A 20,816-nucleotide genomic window follows, 5' to 3' on the forward strand; every position below is an offset into this window, starting at 1 on the left:
GGTCAACTGCGATATTCAACTGAAATATAACTCTGTTTTCCACATATTATGTTACTTAAAATTTGTAACATTTTAACTATTAGTTGTTGTTTGTCTGCTTTGATTTGCCTATTTTGAAACAGACTAAAGGAAACTGTCAGTAGCAATCACTAATTCAGCCCTTAGTTTTCCACAAAGTCAATGTTACTTTTGGTGAACTTAACTGGTACTTTCCAAAACTCTCCAGAACTTTCTTAAACTTTTCAGGTGTTTCTCGTAAAAGTTTTTTCCCCAGAACTTACCTGGTACTTTCCGGAACTTTCTTGGACTCAAAAAGAGTCTTAAGAAAATCTAGAGATTAATTTTTCACAATTAGAAATTACTTCCATAGAAAAACTAACACATTTTGGAAAGTACCTGGGAAGCTCCATAAGAGGTCCCAGAGAGTATCTGGTAAGTATGAATGAAGTTTCATAGACATTACTGGAAAGTAACCGTTAAGTTGTGAGAAAGTAATACCTGGTTCACACGGCAAGATTTTAAAATTGTCGGCCGATTTTCAAAACCCGTCAGATTTGGTCGCACGGCAGGAGCAACACAACACACACAAACCGATTTCACTCGCCACCAACATGCAGATTTCAGATAGGAAATCTCGCAAAATCTCTCGAGAACAAATGTGAGGTCACAGGAAACGAACATGGCAGACTGGGAAGAAGCAATGGCGAAAGTTTGTGGACTACGTTTAACAGAGAAAAGGCAAAACGAAGATGTTTCCAACGTCCACTTGACTCTCTGCGGTGCTAAGGCAGGTGTTTTGTCTTCTGTATATTTTAGATTCCCCCTTCGTTTTTCCGCCACCTCGCTTTATGATTGGCTACACATCACATTCAACAGGCTGTGCTGTAGTTTGTCTTTGGCGAACATCGACAGTCCAACATGCACAATTTCAGATCGGAACGAACCAGATCACTCTTAACACATCACACACGGTAGGAACAATGCAAAAACACTCAAGTGTTTTGTTTTGGTTTCTAGTGCAAATATCTTGGCGCACTTGAAATAAGAAAACAAACTCACAAGTAACTTTTCAGCAAGATGTAGGAGCTTGTTTTAAGTCAATAATTGTCGATAAATACTATAAAAATAATCTAATCTGAACAGAAGGGAGCGTGCTGACGTTGTCAGAGGGTGTTTTCTAGTCTCACCTTGCCTTCTGGAAGTGGAGCCGTTCTGCTTATTCTCCATGTAGCCCAGATGTTTTATCCATAGTGTCGGAGCAGTTATCTCTGCGGTGGCAGCATGACAGAGGAGAGGTCAATAGCATTCACAAATAGAGGTATTTACTTTAATATAATGTCTAACTTATTCAGCAGTCTGGCTTTTGCTCACAAAACCAAACTTAAAACAGCATTAAAAGTCAAAAGACATCAAATATGAAATGCAATTTTTGACATCTGGATATTTCCATTGGCGTTTTTCTTTTATTATGTTTTTGAAGAGAATAGATCTTAGGTTTGGAAATGAACTTGTTGACAAAGTACGGCTGCTGCAATTTGCTGGAATACGATGAGCCTGAGCTCACAAAGGAGCAATTATGCGAGCCGCGATTGACCCTGGAGAGCCATCACGGGTCTGTGGTATGCGCATTTAGTCGTCGAGGCGACCGTCTCGACCGTACTGTAACGGCGGAAGAGCTGTAAGGGAAAGCTTACCTTCGCCCTCAGGGGGGATGTGGGTCTCCATGGTGGGGGTGGGCTTGGAGCCGTCGTCTGGGTTGAGAGTGAGAAAGAAACGGAAGGAGACTACCATTATTGAGATTAATACAATCTACTCTCCAGAACTGTTGAATGGTTGGGATTTGCACATGGCCCGGCCAAGAGAGAGAGAGACAGACGGAGAGAGAGAGAAAGAAAGAAAAACAGACAGACTGAGAGAAGGAATGACAGACAAATCACAAGACAACCACCCACCCGTGGGTGCCTGTGGAAGCCCGCGTCTATAAATCACTCACAACATGATCGGGCTGCGCGTTCAGCGGGCGGCCTCAAACCTCCACTCAATATCCACGTTCAGCTGCAGGTAATTCAAACGACTTCCATCGTCACAGCGAGGGAATCAGTTGATGGTTGGTTGACTCGAAACACTAGAGCTGAGCAGGCACTGAGGCTGCGCTCAGTTTCAGAAGTAATGTGGTCTTTGTGCACATGAGGTTATTTAGAGTAACTGGTGATGAGCTAAACATCAGGTTATTGCGCCAAAGACCTTTTTGGTGTCCAAGTTAAAGCTTCTCTTTTACTGCAGATCAGCTCTTTTGATATTTGCGAGAGTTATGAAAATGTATGTGTTATAAATAGTAATAACATAGCTTATGTAGTATAAATGTTACACTTAAGCACCAAGTATAGTCATAATATTTAGTCGTGGCTAAATATTATGGGGTTATCGCATCCATGACTGTGTGATACAAAGACAGCCGTCCACATCAAACGTCGACATTAGCAAACTTTTCTTCGTAGCAAAAATAATGATAAAAAATTGAAAAAAAAATACATTTTTCAAATTTGAAATAAATATTTACACGTTCTCCTGGAGAATCAGATCTCCAGGAGAACGTGGTGACCACGGCTCTAAACTGTGGTCACCACAGAAATATTCACCACAGAGCCGTGAGTATTTCTTATTTCTAAAACTATAATTCAGGGATCAGAAATTTTCAGGGGTTGAATGATTCCATCTGAACAACTTTACAGCTGCAAGTTGTTGCGGGGTTTCACGCTCACTGGATTAAAACTGATTGGTACTTTTCTGCAGGCCTGAGGTTTGAGTTATTCCAGCACCTTAAAGCTACAGTCAGCAACTTAAAAAAATTATATTATATTTTTTTTGTAGGGCTGTCAATCGGGCTCGTGTACACGCTGCTCACACACCCTTTCCCCATGCCTTGCTCTCTGCTATGCACATCAGAAAATAAATCAAGAAAAGTGATCAAATATCCAGACAGGATTACGTTAGGAAATGTTGTTTCGCTCACGTTCACTAAAGATGCTTCATTCAACCATTTTTAGAGGCTTGTTTTATTTCATTTTGAATCTATAAAAGATTGCGCCATAAATTCTAGAAGCGTTTTTGTCGTGTCACCATTTAACAATGAGAAACGAAGAGTTTAATTGTGTCCTCACAGCCCCCTTATTAAATACAACATTCATACCCTTGATAATTTCATGCAAATTTCCTCATTGGCGCTTTACCATTGATCTTAGAGAAGCATAGCAATGTAATTTGACATAATGCTGCGAGCTAAAATCAATATTTAGACATGCTGGCAGAGTCCTGGTCCAGGCTGAATCATATTTAACTGTGAATTAATCTGCCTAGTTTACTCACCCTGTTTGCGGTTTCGCAGCATCTGGAACATTCCTTGGGAAATAATTATGTCAAAAGCATACAACAGAAAACGTTTCAACATCACAGCGGAAACCTTCAAAGTGAGATCAAGTGTCAACACATTCAAATAATTTACAAACTACTAAAGAAAATACTCAAAATCTTCTATTTGTTGGTTCTTCCCTCCAGTTTTTGAGAAGTTATGAACTGTCAAGGTTTTCACATACTAAAAGAAATGGGTTTTTACTGATTAAATAATATTTTAAACAATTAAAATACATATTTTAATGTATAACTCTTAATAGCAGCCTTGAACAGTGTCTTCCTGTTTAGAAAGAAGTTAAATTGGCAAAAATAGGTCTCAATTTATTTTCTGTTAATAGAAGTTTACTTTCTAATAATATACAAAAGAAACACTAGATCAACAGGACTTTCAAGTGGAACTTCAAAACACAAATTAGACAAGTTAAAATATATTTCTTTGTGATTTTTTTTTCATTCATTTACATTGTACTCTAAAAAGAAAAGCAAAAAAATCTGCTCAAATGCATTCATGAATAATTACTAACAGTTGATTTTAATTCTTCAGAATAGCCATCAACTGTAAAAACTTTTGTTCTTCTGTACAAAATGTCATTTATTTATTAATTTTTTTTTGCATGCTTTCACCAATCCTAACTGTGAAGATTCACGGCTTCCCGTTGCGGCACCTTTTACTTGTGCAAATATGGACTTTGTGCATGTTAGGCAGAGCAAAACTGGGTCAAAAGACCTTTTGAGCTGCTTTATCCCAACACGCAGAGAAACAAACAGAGGACATGCAACAGATCTCAGCTCACCTTTTCTACCCGCGTTCGGGGGCCCAGGCGGTCGGTCGGTTACTGACCCTGCGACATTTGGAGGGAGGGGGTGGGGGAGGGGGGTTGGAGACACAACAGAGAGTGAGCAACGCTTCCAACGGTGGAAACAGACAGTTCTTCTGAGGACCTTCACTTTAAAATATTTCAATTGGATTTCGTTATTCTTCTGATTGTCTCTAAGCTTGTCGGTCGACGCAGGACGAAGAAACACGACACCAGCTGCGCTTCCATTACAAACTGTCGATATTCTGCTGACGTCGGAAGAAAACGCAACTTCAGCAACTGCTGTGTTTCCATTCAGTAAGAATCGTAATTAAAGTCACATGTGAATACGTTTGTTCGACTCGATAAGTCATCCTCCAACTACTTCCTGTCGTCTTCTTCTTCGGCAACATCCGGTTGTCGATCGAGTGACTGGTGCGATGCGAAAAAAGTGTTTCCATTGCAGTTTTGCGAAATAAACCAATTTTGTTACAGCCACTTTAGCACTAAAACAAGGTTTTTTTGTTATATTTTTGCCACTAAGCAAAATTACTTTCGAAATGCCAGATTGCGCGATGACATGGTCAATGGAAACGCAGCTAGTGTTCAACATCTTGCTGCAGAGGAAACCCTATGTTAGTACTTGATTGTATCCTATTGGAGACATTTCACCCGTTTCATCAGCCTCACACCAACAGAGACCAATTTTCTGGAAAATTACTGGCAAAAATGTTAAAAATGTATTTTAATTTCACTGCATTGGTCCGGCGCATGCAGGGAGTCAGTTTCATGCATGGATGCTCTCGGAGAAAATGCATCAAATGATCCAACCAATCACAACAGAAGGTCAAAGGGCAGAATTTTGAGTGAAAGCAACTGGAAGAAAAACTTACTAACTGAGAATCCACTCCTTCCAGCATCAGTTCCCATATTTTCACTGAAGTTTCCTGCAAACGTATGTGAGATGATTTACTCGGGTGATCGAGTCAAGTTCGAGTCCAGCAGGTCTAGTTATATCGAGAAGGGAAAAACAAAAACTAAACAAAAAAAACGAGGGCGTCGTGTTTCGGATGCAGCGGTTGAGCAGGATCAGGTTTGCTACGCCCAGATTCTGCTCCCACCATCATACATACCTTTGCAAGAAACCATGAAGATATCGGACCTCATGCCGGGCAGAAAGGAGGCTGGTGACGATGACTGAGTTTTAGAGTTATTCAAGATGGACATCGAGATCATGTGTCCGGTTGAAGAGCAGAGAAATTTGGGTTTTCAGACATTTTTCCCCCAATGATTTCAACCACTTTTACAAAAAAAAAAAGAAACCATTTATGTCAACAAAGGCTTGTAGGATTTAGACACAGTACCTGGTAAAAAAAAATCACTTTTCACAGTGTCTTTGTGTTTTTGTATTCAGCTCTCTTGAGTCAGTGCTCAGAAGAACCTCCATCGTCAGCGACCGCAGCTGGAAGTATTTTTGCGAACGTCTCTGCCAGTTTTTTCCAAACGTAAAGACTTCCATTCTCGAATGGGAATGGAAATAAATGTTAAGATCCAAGTCTTAAAACGAGTTATCAGGTGGATGTAGATCTAGACTTTGACTGGGTCGTAAACCGCTCCGTTGTAGTTCCGGCTGTATCTTCAGGGCCATTGACAACGTAAGATGGTAAACATTTGCCAAACGGGATTTCTTAAAGCATTTCCTTGTGTTTCCGGCTTCCTCGTTCTTGTTGAAATAAGAAATTGTTTATTTCACAGCATGATGTTGCCAATGTGCTGAATAAAATGTTAAAAACTCTGGATATCGTTTCGTAGCTCTGTTTTAAACTTCTCCACAACCTGATGCCTGACCGATCTGCTGCGTTTCTTGGTCTTCAAGATGAATTTTGTTCTTTAGCACACGTCGGACACGTTTACAAAAAAAAGCTTGCATGCATCCTGAGATCATATTATGCACAGAAGGACTCGTTTTTTTATTATTTTTTTTATTTAATTGGGTACTTATGAAGTCAATTAGTTGCCCTGGATTTTTTTTAGGAGTATCAAGTTAGACGGGGCTGATGAATGCCAGATGTCTCAGAATTTTATGAGTAAAGACTTTTTGTTTTTATTTGTATCACTTTCATTTGACTCCACTTTGTGTAATCCAAATGAAACATAGAGAAAATACGAATAGTTTTCCAGGACGTTGTTTGTCAGAGGCGATAATTAGGCAAAGGAGTTTTGTCACATATTTCATTTGCTGGACTTTGGTCAAACTGAGCGGCTAGGTTCGATTGCTTGGCAAGCTTGAGCTAGAATAAATTCTTAATTACAAAAACAGTGTGATTAATACAAGGGTGCGATTCTGTATTTTTTTTATATCGATCTGATACTAAATAAAAAGAGGGCTCGTATTGCCAATACCGATACTTATATTGATACTTTTTATTTTAATTTGATGTGTCAAACTTCTGATCTTATGTGTTTTTTGTAGTTTTTCCTTTAAATTATTTTGTTTGAACCTCACACAACATTTGGAAGAAGTTTATAAGTATCTAAAACAAACTTTTAGAACATATTAACCATGCGTGGGCAATGCAAACTAACAGTTTTATGGCAATATTTTGTGGTAATATTCTGAAAACGACGAAGATTGTTTTTTTTAAAGCTTTTATTTTTTAGGTAACTTTGACTGACTGCATGGTTCAGCATTCATTGTGCCATAAACACAAATAATGTTCTTGAAAATAATTTCTATTTGAAACGGGCTTCTTTAGGACACCACTTACTTAAAATAAAGTGAGATTTCTATCACTAAACTGCACACAGCAGCTGCACCTAATCATACTTTTCTTTTATTGATATTTACTGAAACTCTCGTGGAACTAATACTTCCAATCATAATCTCAGTTTTTTTTTATTTACCTTCAATAACTGGAATGTATCGAGACATCCATAAGTTGAGATTTATACCACGATAAAATAAATTTCACGATAAATGATACAATACATGCCCACCCCTAACATTGACCTGACAAACAGTAACTACAGGCAACCAAAACAAATTAGTCTGCATTTTTTCTAAATAAAGTAAAAAATATATATATATGCCATTCGAGAGCAAATCAAAATAAAATCTGTTTTGATGTAGAGTTGAGAAACTACAAAAAAAAAAAAACATTTCAAGAGGGAATCTGAAACTAAAGTATTGATCTGATACTGAAACCAACTTTTTTTTAATCGATATTGTGGATCGAGCTTTCCACCTCTAGTGACTATCAGCTTTGATTAAATTATTTTTGCATCAATTTTTAATTAGTCAGTTGAACACAAAAGTAGAAGTTGATTAGACTCAGGATAGGAAATCCCTAAGTTTTGATAAGCTGTATTAAACCCGCGTAAGCAAATCTTGGTTAAATCTCTGCTCTATGTGCCAACAGGGAGCGTGAACAACTCCAAAGGCACATGTGAACAGTTTAACCAGACAATCCAAAACGAAATTTGCACCATTTGCTCCGGTGACTGTGCAATCCAGTCCTGGCAAAGGCCCGAGTGTTATCTCTCAGAGGAAAATGAGGGCGATTATCAGAAAGTGTTCCCATCCAGGACGAGCGGCCAGAGTCCCGCTGAAAGCAGTTAGATCACCAGAGAGGCCCCTGCATGATCCAGCCACTATTGGCCTTCTTGTTGACCTGGCACCTGCACCTGACAACACGTAGCATGTCATTACACATGTACCAGAGTCTAGTCTGGGACTCTGTTCAAAGACTTCTTCCTTTATTCTTGGAACTGAACAATTCAAATCTGAGAACAAGTTGATGAGTATGATTTACTTTAAAAAATAAAATTTAAAAAAAAGCCAAAACATCTACGTTTGAGGACAAAGGATGAAACATAGCTCCTGTGCTAATTCTTGCATATCTGCCCTGCCATGAATCGCAACTAAATTCAATCCAAGACTTGACCGTCCAAAACGTTTTGCGGTCAGGTCAAGCGAGAACAGCTGCCAATGCAATTCCCAATTGTCTGTTTTGCTAATGCCAGACATTAACACCAATGAGTTAACAGTTCTGGAGCTTTAAAGAGACGTCTAATTAGAGGAGCGCTAATGGGAAGAGTATGTTTGTGGTCTTGTGCAAGGAAACAAAACACAATTTGTGGAGAGCCGAGCTTCGCCACGGCTTTGTAGATTGTGGACGGGCCCCCGTTTTTGCAAAAGTATATGTGGATAGCAGTCATTGGTTTATATTCGCAATGTTTCGCTTCGAAAGGTCAGGTTGGTTTGCCCGAGACTTTTGAGCTTTGCTTTATTTATTTTCCACATTTAAGGACCAACCAGAGCATGGCAGAGTGGCAGAGCTGGTGCAGAGCCTGTTGGTCTGGGGGTTCGATTCAACCTTGATTCAATTACTACCGCCACAAAAAAGCGGTGGCACATTTTTGGGCTGCCACCTAAAACATGTTTGACACCAACTTTGGAGACATAATTCCATATCGTGCCAAATGTCCCGAATGTATTAGTGACGCTAAAGCTGCCAAATCTTTTACGTGTCCAAATAATCTGCTGTTTTTTTTTTAATGATTACTAAGGACACCAGGATGAGTCGGCAAAAGCCGAGTACATTTCCTCCACACAGTGGCTGATGAAGACCGCCCCGCCCAGTCAAAGTACCTGAACACACAGGCTTCCTGTTGTGCACAGAGGAGCCGCTCACTGGCTTGCCATCCACGGTGACGCACCAGCAGTAACCTGTCAAAGTGTGGCACTGGACCTGACAAACACATACAGATGCAAACATATCTTTTATTACAGCTGCATTTATTTGAGTACGCTAGTGGAAAATAAAAAAGAAGGTGAGGAGTAAAGCACACACCTGGGCGAACGTTCCATCCTCGTTGCATTCCGGGACGAACGTGGACTCCTGAGGCCTCCGCGCCTGTTCCAGGGCCTGGTTCCTCTCGACGTGGCACTTCGACTGACCTGCGTCTGTGGAAAGACAGAAAAAAAATAACAATAAGACCCCTGTTGCACCTGCAGGCTGCCCACTGCGGTTTGAACACTGAAAGACGGGAGGGTGAAATGTACAATCAATTAAAGAATATTTCGAGGAATTGGAACCGACTTATTGATTCGGTTCTGACACATCTCCAATGTGACATAACAAGGCGAAGCACCGAGCTCTCTGTAGTTTTACTGTGAAGCGATATTTCTGAGATTGTGGGGGAAAAAAGAACAGAGGAGGTTTCATATTTAAAGTTTGAAAATCCCATCAAGATGTGTTTGGGTTTTTTTTTTTTTTTCCTTTTTGTCTTTTACAGCGTTCACCTGTGGGGTTGAACTTCATGCTTGCTGTTCTTGTAAATATAGTCTCAGCAGGGTGCAGAACAGAGTGGCCTGAACCCTTCACTTCAGCGGATGAGTGAAAGTTCATAAAAAGCAACCCCGGAGAAGACAGTCTGGAAAATAAGGTCGGAACTAAAACAGGACTGTGATGTCAAACGTAAAATGTAGAAAAATGGACTATGAATTTACATTTTATATTTATTTGGTGACGTTACATTCAGAAGGTTTTTCCAGTCACCAAAAAATAAATTATTGTCAAAAAAAGTGGTTATTTTTTTCTTATTTTGGTCTTATGTGAACATAGTCAACTCTCTGACCTCTTGTGCTTCCTTGAACTGGTTGCTATAGGTGCTACTGGCTGTAATAAACATCTTCATTACATTGTGTGCACAAAATCCTTCTTAGATGAGATTTTTAGTGAGCTCCGCCTATTTTGAGCTTTCAGAATGAGCTGTTTTAGGGCCTCCTCTCACTTTAAATCAAAAGAAGCTGCTGCTAGCCACACCACTCAACTCAATGGGTTCACTCAAATGTGAAAATGGCTGCAAACCGATGCAAGATCGTAGCGCCTTTCATCTTTGAAAAGCAGAAGTGGAACCTCCTACGCAACCAACAAGAATGCAGCAACAAAACACTTTTCCAGCAGTAATTGAACAGCAGTAAAACGTGGTGACTAAAACGTGTTGGGGCTCAGCTGGGGTTACTAGGTGACTGGCGCTGCGCTGCCATGGTTGCTAGGTGACGGGGCTGTCTCTGGGGATTTGTGACATTACATTGGAGGTTTTTGATACAGTTTCATTTCCCAGACGCCAAAAAATGTTTACTGGTTGCCAAAAGACAGCTGGGTAGTCTTTTTTTTTTATGGGCTTGAACTTTTTTGTTATTGCTATTATAATTTATTTATAATAGTAATAACTATTATAATAATAATAGTAGTAATTTATTCTTTACTCTCCTTATTGTCAGGATTGATAGTTTTTCTTATTTTCTTCACTGTTTGTTCAGCAGAAACATAAAAATGGCCAATAAATTTAAAAATGCAGTTACCATGTGCGATTTAGTGATACAAAGAAATGTATTATAAATGGGAATGGTATAATTAGCATAACACACAGGTCATACAGTTACCGGAAAAAGAAGTAATAAATCATTCTCATTGTCACTTTTATTGTTATCACAATAGCACCGTAAAATATTGTGATAAAACTTTAAGTCCATATCGCTATGGCTCACCCATTGTTTTTTGTGTTTTAAAACAAAAAAAAAAAAAACCTGTGCTAAGACAATTTAAGCTTCTCCCAGCTTTTTCTTTACGCGGCGCAGGACTTTTATTGTGAAATAAACTCAAGCATTACAAAACGGAGGGGCAGAAAGTCAAAGTGAGTAGCCAAGTATGGAGGGCTGTTCCAGTTGTAATATTCAAATCCATCAATGAGTCCATCAATATCATCCATCCATCCATTCATCCATCCACAAACTCATCTGTATCCAACAGTTACACATGTATCAATGCAATCCATCAAATTCACCCATCTGAAACAGAGGAGACAGGAATCGGGCTGCAGGAATCGGGCTGCAGGAATCGGGCTGCAGGAATCGGGCTGCAGTTTTCCTGACGTATAAACAGGCTTTGAAACGAGGGAGCCAATGCCAGGTTCACACCTCGACTCCAGAGTCGAGGGCAGCCTGTGATCATGGTCTGTAAAAACTTACACGCCCACAGAGAGCTGGGAAATCAAAAACATCTTCTACCCCAAACCCCAGTTTCCATTTTCCCCTTAAGGTTTTACGGCTCAAAGCTGCAACTTTGTGATCTTTAAAATAAATGCGTTTTATTGCTTTCCACATTCGCAGTTTATATCGTCAAAGGGAAAATGAAGACAGGAGACCAAGAAGAGCGTTTTAAGCTAGCGTTGATGTCACGTTTAGCCGGTCCACCAGTGTCTTAGCTGAAAGGCCAACACACGGAGACGGGCGAGTTGGAAGCTGAGCCGGAAGCGACGCTCATTTGTTTCTATAATCGCAGCTGCATGACCCTGAAGGTCAGACGCTCTTCGTCACTTTGAAGACAAAGTGATAAAAGGACAAAGTGATCTTTAATGAGGGATTCCTGGTTGCGTGTTGATTACAAAACCGTGCTGTGAAAGGGGATACAGGTGACTTTCAATAGGTGGTCCGCATTCGATCCAACTTGGCCCCCCAAGATGTGATTCTGTCTTTTCACCTTATCTGCGTTTCCATGGCAAAGCAATGCAGGGAGACCACCAGGTGATGGATTGGACGTGTTAAGGGCCAATATTATGTATTTTCCAGCCACATAAGTTCCACTTTATAGCACAATAAAATAACTGTTGCTTTCAGTTGTTATAAAAATGCTACATATATCAAATATGACTAAAAAGAAGTTTGATTTTGTAATTTAACACCTTGAAATTGGACCTCTGTCTCTTTAAAAACCGCTACTCTTTCTGAAACTCCGCCTTCAGGAAGTCATTACGTCCGTCCTGTATTAATCCTTTAGCAACATTTTTACCAGCGCTATACTGAAAAGTAGCTCGTATAATAAGCTCAGCTGACGCGCAGCTCCACCAGGTGTTTGCTAATTTGCTGCTGGCTAGTCTGAAGGAGTGCAGGAGTCACAGAGGAGAGTTGGTCTGTGAGGGGAAAGCGTGGAAGCTGCATCTTGAAGAAGGTGCTCAGTTCACCCAGGCGTTATGCACAGCTGAATGGTTGCCATGGAGATTAAAGGATTTCTCAAGCATACATGCAAGAAAAGTAAATGCATATAGATCACATTAAAGCTGCAAGAAGGATTTTTGTTACATCTACATCCAAATCTGTTCACCAAAGAATTCTGCTTTTGGGATATATTCTTCCTGTTTTTATTTGATTTTAACTCATCATGTTACTTTTTGAGCCCTTGGATGATTGAGGCGTTTTGACTATAACTGTATTATGACCTTTGACTCATTAAGACATTTCTTTGCAGTCCTCCAAATGAACCAATTCCCTGCATGGGGTGAATTTCACAGCTTCTAAAGACTGAAGTGTCTCATCAGTTCCTACCCTTCGACTCTGGCTCTCTCCCATCAGATGTGGCCGTTGGTGCTGGAGCCACCGGCAGCGTAAACTTCACTGAAAGACAAAAGAATCCTTTACATGCAATGCAATGCAATGCGTGATCAGTGCAAAAAATGCAGTTTTTGTGTCAGAAGCAAAAAAGAAACCATGAATATACCAACTGAAGGTAAATCTGGTCATTATTTTAGAAAAATATGTAGATACACTGTTTGAGAAATGAATGCTCTATTAATAAATAAATTAGTTTAAACTGAAAAGAGCTTTATTTGCATGCAAAAAGTTTGAGAACCACAATAATTTAAAAGATATAGCACATTAGCATTAATTAATTATTTCTGCAGATTACGATAAACATGTTTGCATTGTGGAGTCATCTTTACATCTTCACCAAAATCGAGTTAAAAATTCCCTTCAAACCTTTAGCCCTGTGCGTTAGCTCTGATTTATTCATAGATGACATTGAGTAACATTCAATGCCTAAGTTTAAATAACCTAAAACGGAAAAGAAGCAGTTGATTAAAGTCTAAAAACATAAATTAAATGTCACAATGTGCGTTTTGCAGCAAATTAGAGAAGCAATAACAATGATTTGATCATTATCAGTTTTTAAATTATTTTGTTTAACTTCGATTGTCCGAAAGCGTAAAACAGATTACGTACTGTTTTTATTCATTAAACAAAAACAAGAATAAAAGGGGAGAAACTGATTAAAATGTTATGGAATAACCAGGACAGATTGTTTCTTTTGCAGGGGACTTTTTCGTTATTTTACATTTGTCAAACTGTTCCCGTAACCACAATATTGCAGCAAAATATCGCGATAAACCTTGGAAGTCCATTTAGCTGTGCAAAACCTCAATGAACCAAAGCAATGCTGCAATAAAGACTGGAAGAAAATCCTTCACCAGTGACGCGACACAAGAGACTAATAAAGCCAAACAGTAAAATTTCCTCCAGTTAATTTGGCTAATGTTGGATCTGCAGGCTATTGACTGATGGTGTATACTTTGTTTTTCCGTTTTGGTTTTTACCTTTATGCTGCTTAATGACAGCATTGAATGCGGCATCCCCGTAGATTCGCGCTCAGATTTCAATCTCGTAAAAGACTTTTTATAATGTCCTAAAACACAAAACCCTGGAACAGAAAGGTGTTCTTGTGTCGATGCAACCCAGCCGGCGCAGCTTTTTTTAATATAAATATATATTTATTTATTTGTTTTGTTTTTTTTTGCTGTCCTCACCTCGACACCGTCCCCGATGCGCCATCGTCAGCGTTTTGTCCCTGCATCGGGCCCTCTGCAGCTCACAGTTTGTCTCGTAGGTCCGCCCGTCCGAGCCGCACACCGGCTTCCCGAGCGTCCGCAGGCAGACGGACCCGCAGTGGTTGTCTCTCTCTCCGATCAGCCACTGTTTTCCACAGAGAAAGCAACAAGGTTAGCACAGCGACGCTCTGCTTTCCGGCGGCTCCACGGTCTCGTCTCCCGAGACTACTGCCTCGACTTGTCCCGCATTCCTTCAACACTTGTCAGCCGCTGCTTTTCTTTGTTTTGGCCACTACAAAAAGAAAAAAGGGATTTAAGGAAAGTAAGGGGGATCAAGCTTAAGGCCAATTTATCTTTTGGTTTGATGAGGACAGGTTCAACTTTGATGAGCCAAACTGATTGGTAGGAATCTCTTCTTTCCCTCTCTCGGTACTCGTGATCTATCGATAGGAGGACAGCTTTCCTTCTGCCAGAACAAAAAGTTTCAACCCTCCAAGCAGTCACCAGATATTTCAAATCTAAAAGATTTTGGAAGAGTGAAAAACCTTGACAGGCAGACTCAAACGATGGTAGCAGCACATCAGCATTCCCCCAAAGAGTTGTGTTGTGCTTTTCTTCACTAGGTTTCAGACGTTAATCTGTCACATCTTGCTTGGAAGCAATGTTGAAACAATCTCAAGTCCTTGTTTCATAATGCGCAATTAAAAAAACAAGGCTTTTTTGTTGGGGGGGTGGGGGGGGGGTGTTTTCCCGTGGGAAAATGTTGCATTTGAAAACCTCTGTATGAATTTGCATGCGGCTGCGCTGGTTGGATCTGACAATGGATCTTATAAAGGGCAGGTACTGAGGGAAGAAGGTGATGAAAAATAAGATGTCAAAGAGATGAAAGGCAGAAGAAGAAAAAAAAGAAAAGGGTAACATTCTTATCTTATCAGATAATCTGAAGACACTTGCAAAAAAAAAGAAGAAGAAGAAGAAAGAAACGATGTGCTATAGGAGCGCATGTGAAGGTTCTGCCTCTGCTCTGGCTGTCAGACGTTCCCGCTGCTTCGGTGCCCGAGCTCCAAACAAACACAAGACGCTGTGTTTTGGAAAAACATCTGAAATTGTTGCTGGGAGACGGATTTTCTCTGAACATGTAAAAGAGATATCAGACGGTTTAGATCGAAATGATGCCAAACCACAGATGTCACGAATGAGTTGGCGCACGACGGGGAATTCATACACAAGCGATTTCCAACGAGTCTTCAGACGTGCTCTGGTCTGCGCTCCGAGTTCGCAGCAAGCGGTTCCTAAAGATGATCCGCTCCGTTCAGCCATCGCAGCTGATTTCTGTCTGTTTGCAGTTTCACCCAATTTTGATGTATTCGATCCGTCAGATCATGAATTTGTGTGAAAACCATTACATCGCGGTTCAGCAGTGTGAAAGTTACGAGCTGATTCAGTAGGAGCGCCGTTCAGTCTGCATCGTAGTTTTAAGATAGAGTAGGTCTATGGGCTACACAAAATATGCTCGTTTTATAAATGTTTTTCACAGAATCATTCTTCAATGATGAGGTTTCAGTCTACTCAGTTCTGCCTTTCAGAACGAGCCATTTTAGGGTCTCTTGTCACTTTAAATCCACTTTGTAGCCACGCCCCTAGCTCAGTTTTGACACTCGCACGTGAAAATGGCTGCGCGATTACACAACCGTACATCTTTGAAAAGCAGACGCGGAGCCTCCTGCGCAGCCAACAAGAAGGCAGCAAGTGGTTTCAAAATAGTAAGTCCACAACAGAACCCTTGTCTGTTAAAGCAGCGATTGTACAGCAATAAAACCAGCTGGCTAAACATATTGGTGCTCAACTTGGGTTGCTGGGTGAGGGGCAGTTTCTGCTGATTTGTGACGTTTCATTCCAGAAGGTTTTTGAAACGGCTCATTTTCCAGACACCAAGAAACATAAACTTATTCCCAAAAAATGTCTGGGTGTTTTTTTTTTGGGGGGGTTTTTTAAGTGCTGTTTAAGACTGTTTTGTTTTAGACGCACTGGAAACTCAAATGGAAGTACAAAATTGTGTAAAATGTGAATTTTGCAGAATGCGCCCCTTTAATGTTTTACATACAGAGAACAGAACTACAGTTCGTACGCGCTGAGGAACGGAAGAGAAAAGATGTTTTACCATTTCATCTAATGTGAAAGAGCAGCACCAAGTCAGATGGAAGGAAAATCATCCCATCAGCTCTGATCAGCCCCGCTCCCACCACCTTGTTCCACTTATTTTATGACGGCTTAATTGTGATCTGGAAGTGTCCATTTCAATCCCACGCAGCTTTTCTTTGCATGTTCTGTTTGCCGTCGGTCCATGAAGACCAGATTCGGGTCAACAAATAGTTCTCACACCAACAAATTCCTCCTGTTGCCGAGTTATCGTCGCCCTCTCTGCTGCTGCTCTTACCAATCTCAGATGAAATCAGTCTCTGGTTATCGACTGCCTTGTAGGTTTTTTTGTCAGATCAAGTTGAATACGGTGGAGCTGATGTGAGCCAAATTTTTTCAAAAGAAAGAAAACATCTTTTTTGAAGTCCTGTGGACGCTGTGTTTGTCACAAAGAATACAAAATATTCTGATGATTGTGGCTATGATGCATCAAAATGTAAAAAAAAAAAAAAGTAGCTTAAAGGGTGAAAAACACTTTTGCAAAGGTATTTCTCAAGAGCTTTTGAGACATTTAAGCAGCAAAGCTTTTGAATTCGTAACTTTAAGGTTTCACACGTGGGAAACAGACTGCAGACAAGAAGCAAAGCCTGAGTTGACACACGGCGGCATTGTTGAAGCAAAAGCAGTACATGTTACTACAATGTCCCATTATTGACAGAATGTTGTTTTTGTCTGGTAACAGAACCTGGATGTCTGGTCGATGACCTGCTGAGGAACCCAGAGACGTCCAAGAGGAACCCGCTGATGCTGAAGGACGGAGCCGAAATCAGACATGAGACCAACTTCACCGTTTGTTTCTATCTGGAAACTGTAACAGTTGTTTTATGATGCAGCAAAACGCCAGAATGTGGTAAGAAAACTGGGCAAGCACCAGGACAGATCGTTTCTTTTGCAGGGGACTTTTTCGTTATTTTACATTTGTCAAACTGTTCCCGTCAGCAGCGAAAATTATGGCAACTATAAACACGAGTTTTTACATTTCTGTCCGAGTTGATCAGAAACACACCAAGTTTTCATAAGTGGTCGGTAATCCAGCTGAAGTGACCTCAGAGTACGCGGTCTTTATGACACCAAGTTCTCATTTTGCTGTTTTGTCACACTGAAAACTGACATGGATAAATGAAAAAAGCAGTTTAAAAAAAAATATTTAATGTATTACAATTAAAAAAAACTATTAAAACCAACTTGACCCTTCACATTGACATCACCTCTCACTTAAATCTTGAGTTAATTGTGATCAACCACATGAAAAACCCAATTATTTAAACCAGTAACAGAGAACATACGTCAAAAACTCTGCAAAATGTCATTTGAGTTATTTTTCTAACACAGAACCAAATTGAAAACTATTTTTAGATCTATAGTTTATTATAAAAACTACAAAATATACTCAGATGACTGTATCAACTACTTTCTACAATATTTACATGTACCTAGATTAGACTTTATGAAAACAGTATCTGTTTTAAGCAATAATGGCATTACATACCCAAATAATTTTTTAAAAATGATATAAAATCCATATTCCATGAAATTTTTTTTTTTACAAATGTTAACCAACACTTTTAACAATGCAGACATAAATGTAAAATATTTCTGAAAAGTTTGATTCGTTAAGAAATTACCTAAACATTGCCAGTCGTATGTAGATGTAGAATTGCATCAAAATTTTACCATGTTCATAAATTAATGGGTTTTTTCCTCTGTAAAAATAAAATAACTTCCACTTTATACCACGATGAACCAAAGAGGTTAAAGTGTAAAAACTAAAAAAAAATCTATAATTCATCAAAAAATTACCACAAATATTCTCATCATTTCAACATGTGGAACAACATTGTTTTATCAGAGATTCAATAATTTTCAATAAATATTTAACTGTAATTGTATTCCACATGGACCTAAGCTAAGCTGATAAATTAATAAAAAATTCTTAATTCATAAAATAAAAAAAGGACAAAAATATTCTCATGTATACATGGAATCATACGCAGAACCAAAAAAAATGAATAAATTCAGAAATAATTCATAATTAATCAACAAACTAGCAAGATATATTCAGATAGCCATGTCTACATGTGGAATCGTATTTCAGTGTTTCTAGGTTACAGTGTTCCAGTAAAAAAAAAAAAATTATTGCCATTTATATTATACAACACTGAGGCAAATTTTGTTGCTTCTATAATTCATAACAAAAATATTTCTGTGTCCCTGGATTTAACGCTTCCTCAATTAAAAAAATGCTAACATTTAAAGTCAGAAGATTTTAGAGTGGTCTAGTCAAGGTCTAGACGTAAATCTGATTCAGATGTTGTGCTACGCTCCCAAACCCTTTCAAAGTGGTGGAATTAAACCGATTTAAATAAAAAATGACAAAAACAAAGCAAAGAGTCGTCAGCCTAAATCCCTCAACAACAGAGTAAACTCTCTCAAACGCCACAGCCAAACTGTCCTCAGGTTTACAGAGAAATGACTTTTTAACGGCAAACGGATCAGCCGTCATTTGAAGCCAAACAGTTTATCATGTCTGGAAGAGATAAAAAAATTTGTTTTAAAAATTACTTCTTTGCTGCGTCTTTTACCGCGTCTTAAAAGCGAGACTCTACCAGGCGCTGGTGGCACGGCACAGTTTTGTTTGTGTTTTTGCTGGGAAGAAATCTGCGTGCAATGACTTTAAAGAGCTGAAACACAGATAAGATTCTTTGTGAAATAAAGAGAAGATACAAGAGGTGCAGCATCTGCCAGATTAAATCGAGCGATAGCGAAGCATGGTGGCTGAGGGGGGCCAGGGGGGTGGGGGGCAAGATGAGATAAAAGGTTACGGCTCTTTACAGCTCCACCACAAATTTCTGCCTATTTTCAACTCCTTTTGGCCAGAGTTAGTTCTTCGATTATAGATACGTTTAGAAAAAGAAAAATGAAGGAAAATTTCAGACGGGATCAGTTGCCAGAACAGTACGCCCAGAACAAGCCAGAGTTTTAAGGAGGATTCCAGCCCTGGCATTCGGGAGAGGACGAGAAGCTCTTGTCAAACGGCTGAGAGTGAAACTAAAATATGATCTGTTCGAGGTGAGTAAGTGCGGACGGGGGAGAAACAAAGCAGAGCATTTCATTTTTGACTTGTGCTTCTTCCTCTTGGCTCCACCGGAGGACGAATGTAATCCAGCTGGAAAAGAAAAAAAAAAAGAACGCATCTGCCATTTATCAGATTTTAAAAGATTCGTTTAAGAGTACCAAAAAATTAAAACCTATCCCTTCCACAGCAGACAGGGGTAAAAATAATAAATAAAATATTGGCCTGTTGGGGATCCAGACGACAGCAGAGCAGTTTGTGTATATGATTAAATATTAAACGGGTCAAATAATGTCCAAAGCATGCGAACAAAACGACAAGAAGTCCAGATTTAGGACTCTGGCGTCTGTCCTCCTCCCACAGGCTGACCTGTCCGCCGCGCTCCTGACTCACGTAATGGATGCAGCCTCTTTTCTCATCACAACAAAGCGCCGGGTGACATTTAGAGGCGGCATTATCTGTTGAGCTGAAATAAACCCCTCTCACCGAGTCTCCCACATTTCTGACTCACACCGTCCCACCCACAGACTCGCTGCCTGTAAAGGTGAAACCAGAGCCTGGGGCGGAGGGGAAAAGCTGTTTGTTTTTTTTTTCTTCACTTCACGAGTTGGAGTTCTTTAATACAAATTAAAATTTTAGTCTTTTAAATTGTAAGATCAAAGGGCTTAGGAGGGGGGAAAGAAGAAGCGAGTCCCGGTGTTGAGCAACGCGTTTTGACTCACTGTTTAGATGACGGCCGTCCGATGGCGTAAGAGTTTGGGTGTGGATGGGAGCTTTATTCAGCGGAATGCAGAGTTCTCGCGTGCAAAATTCTAAATATAAAGTAGCAAATGTGTTCTTGCACTCGAGAAAGACACTTAGGATGTTTCATTTGCTCGCTCAGTCACTTCTTGTCAAAGTTCACATTGTGAACGTTAAAGCTGGCTGGGGTACGAAACTTTTTATTTTGTGGGGGAAAAAATATCGAGCCAAATGAGAGCAGAACAACCAAGCAGAACCAGAAATGGTAAGTTGTTTCTACGCCATTAGCACGTTTAGCAACACGTACACGAGCTTGATGGACGGCGCTAAGACCTTCCTCCTGCCTCTGATTGGTTGTTTCTGATCCAGAGCGGTGAATTTCTTCAGACTCAAGTAGCAGCACTGGGAGGAGATGGAGGAGCTCGATTTCTTTTCGTCTGTCTCATAGTCACAAAAAAAATATGTAATTTTAACAAATATGTAAATATATTTTTCATTAAAGCTATATATCTCAGTTTTAAACGATTAATGTGAAGTGTTCTGTGTAGTAATGGCACAGAACACTTCACAGCTTCAGATTTGAACTGGAGCTGCAAGTCTGAATTTATTACAGAAGCTTCTCCGGTTCACATGGTGTCAAATATATGAACTCTGTAAACCACAGATTTTAGGTCCCGACGTATTTAAATTCATCACCCGCCTGGCTGTTGATGTGAACTTGAAGAGATAGAAGGTAATTTTATTTCTTTATTATTCCTCTGCATCAATGAACCCACAACATGACGCTTCCAGCACCAGGACTTTTAGCTGGTAGCTGTTCTTGAGACTAAACGTCATTCCCTCCTCTGAACATGAACCGTATTTTCTGGACTATAGAGCGCACCTCACTATAAGCCGCATCCACAAAGTAAAAAAAACAAAAAAAAACT

General features: G+C 39.7%; 1 protein-coding gene across 9 annotated transcripts in view; it reads right to left on the reverse strand.

Annotated features, from left to right (window-relative positions):
* Positions 1–20,816, reverse strand: part of smoc1 (SPARC related modular calcium binding 1) — a 66,421-nt gene that overhangs the window by 23,348 nt on the left and 22,257 nt on the right. For 2 of the 9 annotated variants that reach the window (XM_081602916.1, XM_081602918.1), the window contains exons 2-9: positions 13,854–14,019; positions 12,598–12,666; positions 9,062–9,174; positions 8,860–8,959; positions 5,102–5,155; positions 4,206–4,253; positions 1,695–1,784; positions 1,188–1,268 (exon numbers count right to left, since the gene is read on the reverse strand). In XM_081602916.1, coding sequence (XP_081459042.1) covers positions 1,188–1,268; positions 1,695–1,784; positions 4,206–4,253; positions 5,102–5,155; positions 8,860–8,959; positions 9,062–9,174; positions 12,598–12,666; positions 13,854–14,019 — 721 coding nt within the window. Of the gene's footprint in view, positions 1–1,187; positions 1,269–1,694; positions 1,785–3,366; positions 3,400–4,205; positions 4,254–5,101; positions 5,156–8,859; positions 8,960–9,061; positions 9,175–12,597; positions 12,667–13,853; positions 14,020–20,816 lie in introns of all 9 variants that reach the window. The other 7 variants (XM_081602919.1, XM_081602920.1, XM_081602923.1 and 4 more) reach the window with 5 other exon arrangements.

The sequence above is a fragment of the Poecilia reticulata genome, chromosome 22, assembly GCF_904066995.2.
Source record: "Poecilia reticulata chromosome 22, P_reticulata-male-v2, whole genome shotgun sequence".
Taxonomy (NCBI): domain Eukaryota; kingdom Metazoa; phylum Chordata; class Actinopteri; order Cyprinodontiformes; family Poeciliidae; genus Poecilia; species Poecilia reticulata.